At 41.9% G+C, this 7737-nt stretch overlaps 1 protein-coding gene, 1 long non-coding RNA gene and 1 pseudogene across 2 annotated transcripts; 2 read left to right on the forward strand and 1 right to left on the reverse strand.

The window, feature by feature from the left end:
* Positions 1-244: 244 nt before the first annotated feature.
* LOC125964707 (interferon alpha-13-like) lies at positions 245-818 on the forward strand (annotated as a pseudogene).
* Positions 819-994: 176 nt separating this feature from the next.
* On the reverse strand, positions 995-3437 carry LOC125964713 (uncharacterized). Its single transcript, XR_007477949.1, has 2 exons — positions 3275-3437; positions 995-1483 (listed from the first exon to the last, which is right to left on the reverse strand). It is a non-coding gene; the product is annotated as an uncharacterized LOC125964713 (long non-coding RNA).
* Positions 3438-5411: 1974 nt separating this feature from the next.
* Positions 5412-6190, forward strand: LOC125964699 (interferon alpha-1-like). Its single transcript, XM_049711083.1, has one exon. It carries the CDS (start codon positions 5455-5457, stop codon positions 6022-6024), a length of 570 nt encoding a protein of 189 aa, XP_049567040.1. The 5' UTR covers positions 5412-5454; the 3' UTR covers positions 6025-6190.
* The last annotated feature ends 1547 nt before the right edge of the window (positions 6191-7737 follow it).

A 7737-nucleotide genomic window follows, 5' to 3' on the forward strand; every position in this document is an offset into this window, starting at 1 on the left:
GCGAGGCCGCGACAAGGCTTCCTCTTCAACACTCAGCACCGAGAAAACCAAGGTGTTTCGCGCACTATGCTGATTGTTAAAGCAGCCTCAGGGACTACTTTTCGCCCTGTCTCTCGAGCTGCAGGAGACAGCTGCAGAAGGCAAACTTAATCGTCGGCGTTTCCCAAACAAACTCTGCGCCCTCTACCGGCCGCCTAGGGAAGGACGCTGTCCACAGTTCCAGGGAAGGAAGCTTCCCTCCAATTAATTGTTTGGCGGTGCCCACGCCTCTCCTGGCGGCCGTCTAGTGAATCACCCTTTCTTAATGGCCCAGATCTATTTGCTAGTGGCAGGAGTGCTGCTCTGCTCTATCCCTGCTTACTCTCTTGGCTGGAACTTGCCTAGAAGCCATAGCCAGGAAAACAAGGACGTCTTCCAACATTTGGAACAGTTGCAAAGAATCCCCTCTCAGTGGTGCCTAAAGGACAGAACCGACTTCAAATTTCCTTGGAAAAATTTGATTGAGTCACCCAATCCAGGTGACTCAAGGCACCTGTCACCACCATCTGATGCTCCAGCAGATCTTCAACCTCTTCACCACAGAGGACAGCCGTGCTGCCTGGAACAACACCCTCCTCGATAAACTTCTCTCTAGCCTTCATCTGAGGCTGCACCGACTGGAGCAGATGAAAAAAGACAATCTGGATTGTCGAGATTTGGGACGTGCTGCCCGGGAGTATTTCCATGGAATCCATGTCTATCTGAAGGCAAAGGAATACAGCCCCTGTGCCTGGGAGGTTGTCAGAGTGGAAATTAAAAGGTGCCTTTCCCTTATGTAAGAATCCTCAAAGAAATGTCAACAAATACAGAATATTTTTTATACTCGTGACACTTCTCATTCAATTACATTAGTGTTCAAGTCCAAAGCAATCTCGACTTGTGTTTCCTCACAGGCTGAAAAATGTCTGAAAAGAAAATCATGATTTTAAAAAAGGTTTTGACAGAACACAATCTCTTTTCTTGTATAAATAATTTTATAACGTAATTTAAAAGATCACTTTAAGTTTTGGGAGAGGTATTTGCTATTTTCAACACATGAAGTATAGAAAGGTTTTTTGGATAGTGTGGTGTTAAAGATATTTGTCAGTTAACTTAATGCTGACTGCTGTAACGGGTAAAGAGAATGCTGTCAGGAATTTGATCATAATAGAATCTTATCTTTCCCTGGTATAAGAACACAAGGCAGGCATTCCTGATCAGATGGATGTTCTAAGTTGCTCTCCAAAGAGTGATTCGGGGACATGGGTACCCCCTGTTTTGTGGATTTTTCCATCATCAACAGGTGACTGCAAATTTTTCTGCAGTATTTGAGTCTATTCCACTCAGTGGTAAAGGGAAAAAGTCCGGTGCATCACATGGGACGTTTTCAAGGGCCAGGACTATACAGGGCAAGAGCCCTTCTGCTCACATTACATGGCCTGGATTTATCCTCGTGGAAATCTCACTGCAAAGAAGTTGGGAAATTATTGGATGATTAATAGATGAGGAGACAAGTTCAGTGCATAAGACCACTTTTCATCTTTACACTATTTGTCCTAATGAAGTTCTGGGTGGGGTGGAGGGGAACAAGTAATGTTCTTGCTTGCACACACTTCATTAAAAAACAATCTGACCCACAGAGAAAGAGACATATCATTTATATGTGGAATCTAAAAAAAAGGATACAAATGAACTTAGTTACAATATAGAAACGGACCCACAGACTAACAGAAGAAACTTATGGTTACCAGGGGGGAAGGGTGGGGGAGGGATAGTTGGGGAGTTTGGGATTGACATGTACACACTGCTATATTTGGGATGGATGGCCAACAGGGACCTACTGTGTAGCACAGGGAACTCTGCTCAATATTATGTGGCAACCTAGATGGGAGGGGAGTTTGAGAAAGAATGGATGCATGAATGTGTGTGGCTGAATCACTTTGCTGTACACTTGAGGCTAGCACAGCATTGTTAATCAAATATACTCCCGTATAAAATAAAAAGTTAAAAAATATCTCATCCTCTAGTTCTGCCTTAAAAGAAAGAAAAGAGTCAAGTTTGAATATTTATTCTCAGACTCAGTGGTATTATGATTTCAGGTATATTTATTGTTCATTTGCTGAAATAAAGAAAATTTAAAAAAAGAAACAAACCCACAATCAGACCCAAATTCTTATTTCACAAGTTCAGCTTGGGGAAGATCACACGGATGTCACTCAGAGTTCACAGCATCATAGACTGTTGGATCACAGCATCATAGACTGTTGGAAAGAAGCATTCAAATTGATGCCCAAAGGCATAGCCTACAAGGAAAATATCCACAAATGTAGACACAAGTTGCTTCCTTATTGCCTGAGGGAGACGAGAAAAGTATGATCAGGCAGCTCCTTGTAAGTACTTGAGGATGACTGAGGAAAAAATGGAGAGCGACTCTTCCATTTGCGTCCAGGCCCATGATTCTCATCCTGATCTTCTAAGTATTGAAAATGCAAACTTGAAGAAGAAAATATTCCTGCAAATGATCTTTAAAAAAATATCTCACACAATATTCCATTATCACTTCCCTTGTAGAACCATGAAGAATTTCCAAAGTCTCTGTAGATTATCATCCTCTCATACCATATCTATCTAATATATGTTGGTATTGTTCCTTCTCCTATTACTATCATCACTGGTCCCTTCATGAGTATGCATTGAGCTCCTGAAATGCTGGGACTGGACTAGCTGTCTAGGAAACGGGGTTGGGTAAGATGGTACCTCTTGCTTTAGGTATTTTACAGACTTCTGGGAGGTATTCTAAGGACACAATAGGTCAGGTCATGTCTTACTACTTGGGCTTCTTCAACAAAAGAGCATAGACTGGGTAGTTTGTAAAGAGCAGAAATGTATTGCTCACAGTTCTAGAGTCTGGAAATCCAAGATCTGGGTGTCTGCGTGGTCCAGTTCTGGTGAGAGCCTGCTTCAGGTCTCACACTGCAGAGTTCTCCTTGTATCATCATACAGCAGGAGAGGGAGGCATTTATCTCCGACCTCTTTGATAAGGGCACTAATTCCATCGTGAGGCCTCCATCTTCACACCCTAATCAAGTCCCAAAGGGCCCGCCACCTGATACCATCACTTTGGGGGTTTGGACTTCCAAATACGAATTTTGTGGGGACAAAAACATTCAGACCACAAAGGGCATTGAAGACTACATGTCTTGGCATCCAGAAGAGAGAATATATTCATGTAAATAAAGAAGAATGAGCCATTTACCAGGCCAAAAGAGCAGACCGAGGACTCAGAATCCAAACTCTTGATTTCCAACCTGCAGTAATGCTTTAATTATTATGTGTCAAAATTTGGAAATCAAACTGAAATGGACCCCATCGTCCCTTGAAAGGGAATGAAGACACAGGATGAACATGATCATTCATCAGTCTTTGTGAGGAGTCTCCAAAGAATCTCAGTAAGAGTAACGTGGTTAATTGTCTGGTTGCTGTGACCTGTGTGAATCAGGGAGAATTTGAGTTCAGATACGTGGCTCTGTATGTGACATCAAGCTGGTTATTTTCTGTCATGACCTAGTAGAGGACAAATTAGCAACGAGGCCATCCTCCTGAGTTTAATAGAGTGCCGGGCAACGGCTGAAAATTGTGCTGCTCTTACAACTTGAATCCCCAGAGCCATAGGCACCTTAAAGGAAAGAGAATCCTAGTGGTTTTAGCAACAAACTCAGTAGGCATGACTGATACCAGTAGGAGTAGAGTGGGAATACCAGCCACTGTCTATTATAATCCCAGCAAATACGACCGTGATAAAGGAAAATAGCTTGGTCATTCGTAACTGCCTTCCAGTGGGAGGAGACCATCTGAGAAACTGCTTTAGTTAAAAGTACCTGTTGCGTGATTACACTGGGCCTGGTGCCGAGGATACCACAGAGAATACGACAGAGTCCAGTTGCTACAGAGCTGATTTGCCACAGATAGTCACATACCTATTATTTATTGAAAGATCGGAATTAGAGGGGGCTGAGGCCACAGAACATCCACTGCAAAATAAAAGAATTCATGATCAGAGTTGAAAGTGAATTCTTTCCATGATCCCAATCAACATTTATCCAGTTCTCAATTAATTACAAAGATGGTTTTCTTTTGTTTGAAAAGAATAGGCTTGGATTGGAACCTCTGACAGTCCTTTGGGGAATCTGAAATTCAATGCAAAAATACAGAGAAAGATTCAAATCGATGATGATTCCTAAATCATCTGGGAGCAGATCGCTCCCACGGGTGCAAACATTAGTTCTTAGGGGTGCGAACAAATCTTAGCTACTACAATGGTGGGTGGCACTCCAAAGCTCAACCCTATCCAACCCTATCCTTTGTACTCATTTTTCTCTTTGGGTTTTCTTGTGTATGAGACGAGAGGCATTGACATTGAGTGCATGGAAGATACACAATATGCAGGATCAGTGCTACAAGCCATGGTGGCTTGATGTTTCATTACAGGACTTTCTCTCCATCATATGATTGAACTCAAAGTCATAATGTGAGAGGTGCCCTCTGCTTACTTATGAGCTGTCCTTGTCTGTCTTGTGGATTTTGCTTATGTTTGAGCCTCAGTGTGATGTGGGCATCGGGAATTAAGCACAAATAGGTTGTATTTTATTATTTAATTCTAAAAAAGTTATCTAGGAGATCAATAATTACGTCTAGTCCTAAAGAGAAAAAGTTGTTGACAATATCTAGCATCTAGTGAAGTTAGAAATCATTTTATGATATGAATCAAAACTAAAAATTACTTAAAAATAAATGTTAAGAAAATCATTTAAATTGTCAATGGTTTTAGCAGTTTTGATAGATTTTTAAATATATCTATACATTGGTATTCTTATGAAGTATTTGTATAAATTTTTATTGAATATGTAATTTGATACATTCCTATTTATTAAGTAAATGTATTACATTAAAAGTCATTCTGCGCACTTAACCAAAATGTTAAATTAATTGCAGTAGCTTTTACAGTTAATTTTTAGCCTAATTTTTTTTGTCATACTCACCCCTGCATCGAATAAAAAGAAAAAACTTTTCACTTTCTTTTTCTATTTATAAAGTAGAGATACGCATGGAGTACATATTGATGTACCCAGTATATCTGTGTATCAAAATTTCATAGGGGGGCCATATGGAAAAAAATATCTAGAAAGGTTCTGTGGGCAGGAGAAGGGGAGGCAAGGATGAAAAACAGTGGTTGAGAAACACTGCCCTAACCTATCTGGAGAGTGCAAAATGAAAAGCAAAAACAGAAGTAGAAGGTAAGAGGGAACATTCAGAAAATGGAAACCAATTCGCTCCCATTTAAGACCCAGGCCTGAAGGAAGGTCTTCAGAGAACCTAGAGAGCAGGGTTCACAGAGTCCCCACCTCAGCCAGGCCGGCAGCATCTGCAGGGTCCCCGATGGCCCCAACCGTGTCCTTACTCCTGGCCCTGGTGCTGCTCAGCTGCCACTCCAACTGCTCTCTGGGCTGCGACCTGCCTCAGACCCACAGCCTGGCTAACACGAGGGCCCTGATGCTCCTGCAACAGATGAGGAGAATCTCCCCCTTCTCCTGCCTGAAGGACAGAAATGACTTTGGATTCCCCCAGGAGGCGTTTGGAGGCAACCAGTTCCAGAAGGCTCAAGCCATCGCTGTCGTCCATGAGATGATCCAGCAGACCTTCCAGCTCTTCAGCACAGAGGGCTCGGCTGCCGCTTGGGATGAGACCCTCCTGGACAAGTTCTGCACTGCACTTTATCAGCAGCTCACTGACCTGCAAGCCTGTCTGATGCAGGAGGCGGGGCTGGAAGGGACTCCCCTGCTGAAGGAGGACTCCATCCTGGCTGTGAGGAAATACTTCCACAGAATCACTGTCTATCTGCAAGAGAAGAAGTACAGCCCTTGTGCCTGGGAGATTGTCAGAGCAGAAGTCATGAGATCCTTCTCTTCATCAACAAACTTGCAAGAAAGACTCAGGAGGAAGGAATGACACACACCTGGTTCAACCTGAGAAATGATTCTCACTGCCTAACAAGACCACACTTCCACCTGTGCTGCCATGTCAAAGACTCTCATTTCTGCTCTCATCATGCCCTGAATTGAATGAATTTGTCCAGTGTTTTCAGGAATATTAAGCAACATGATGTTCTACTCTACAGGCACTCGTCCCTCATAGATGCCCATGCTGATCTATCTACTTACTTATCTACTTAAACATTTATTTATCTATTTTAATATTTATTTCACTATTTATAAAGATTTAAATTATTTTTATTTACATAATATTATGTGCATGTATACAATGTGGTTAAGAGAATAAATATATACTTTGTATTAACTCAGTTTATGAGTTTTCTTTGTGCATTAAATTCTTACTAGAGAAAACTTCCTGTTTTGTTTTTTTTCTTTAAAAAAGAAACACCAAGGGGCTTCCCTGGTGGCGCAGTGGTTGAGAGTCCGCCTGCAGATGCAGGGGACACAGGTTCGTGCCCCGGTCTGGGAAGATCCCACATGCTACGGAGCGGCTGGGCCCGTGAGCCATGGCCGCTGAGCCTGCGCGTCCGGAGCCTGTGCTCCGCAATGGGAGAGGCCAAAACAGTGAGAGGCGGGCGTACCACTAAAAAAAAAAAAAAAAGAAAGAAACACCAAGCCTGAATGTGCAACCTGATGAAAGAATGTATGTTACAATTCCTTGACCCATCATTACGATTTTCACGTTAGAAATAAAAATAGACTTCTTCTAGCCAGGTCGTGGGTTGCCCTCAGGACCTAGAGGTGAACATAACTAATCCAATTCTGCTTTGGGTAACTTTGATTTTTTTTTTTAAAGGAAAGTAACCTAAAAACAATAATCAGTTAATACAGGGACTTCCTTGGTGGTGCAGTGTTTAAGACTCTGCTCTCCCAATACAGGGGGCCCGGATTCCATCCCTGGTCAGGGAACTAGATCCTGCATGCCACAAGTAAGAGCCCACATGCCGCAAACAACTAAAAGATCCTGAATGCTGCAACCAAAGATCCCGAATGTCGCGATGAAGATCCTGCACGCAGCAATGAAGATCCCGTGTACCACAACTAACACCTGGCACAGCCAAATAAATAAATAAATAAATTTTAAAAATCAGTTAACTCACAATTAAATTTAATTATTTTAAAAATAGTACTAATTTGTAGTAGAAATTAATATCGGTTAAATTTAGTGCTACAGTGAGAAGGTGGGAAAATGGAATTTCCCCAGCAGAAGGTGGATCATGTCATGCGAGGATATAGAAATTAAAGCAGTAGATATTACCTATAGTTAACTAGTAGACATTTCAGTGCAAATGTCCATTGGATACTGGAGATGGCAATTTATAAGCAATTCCATGAAGTGTAAAGCATGGAACAGAAGAAGTGATCAAACAGGAGGAGAGTATCACATGAGAAAAGGACTGAAAATTGAATCCTATCACCTTAACGTTAAAAGTGAGGGAACGCTACAAAGGAAAGCAAGGGGAATGGCCATATGTTAACAGGACAAGAGAGAAAAGTGAGAACACCATGTCTGAAAGACTGGAACTGCTTAGAAGATTCAATGCATTCGTGAAAACGTAGATGGAAAGTTCTCCTACATTGGGAAAAGAGATGGCATTGGCCACTTAGTGACAGCTTGTTTGGTAGAATTAATCAGCAGAAACCATAGTGGAGAAGGTGGAAGGATGAA

Source organism: Orcinus orca, chromosome 6 (assembly GCF_937001465.1).
Source record: "Orcinus orca chromosome 6, mOrcOrc1.1, whole genome shotgun sequence".
Lineage (NCBI taxonomy): Eukaryota > Metazoa > Chordata > Mammalia > Artiodactyla > Delphinidae > Orcinus > Orcinus orca.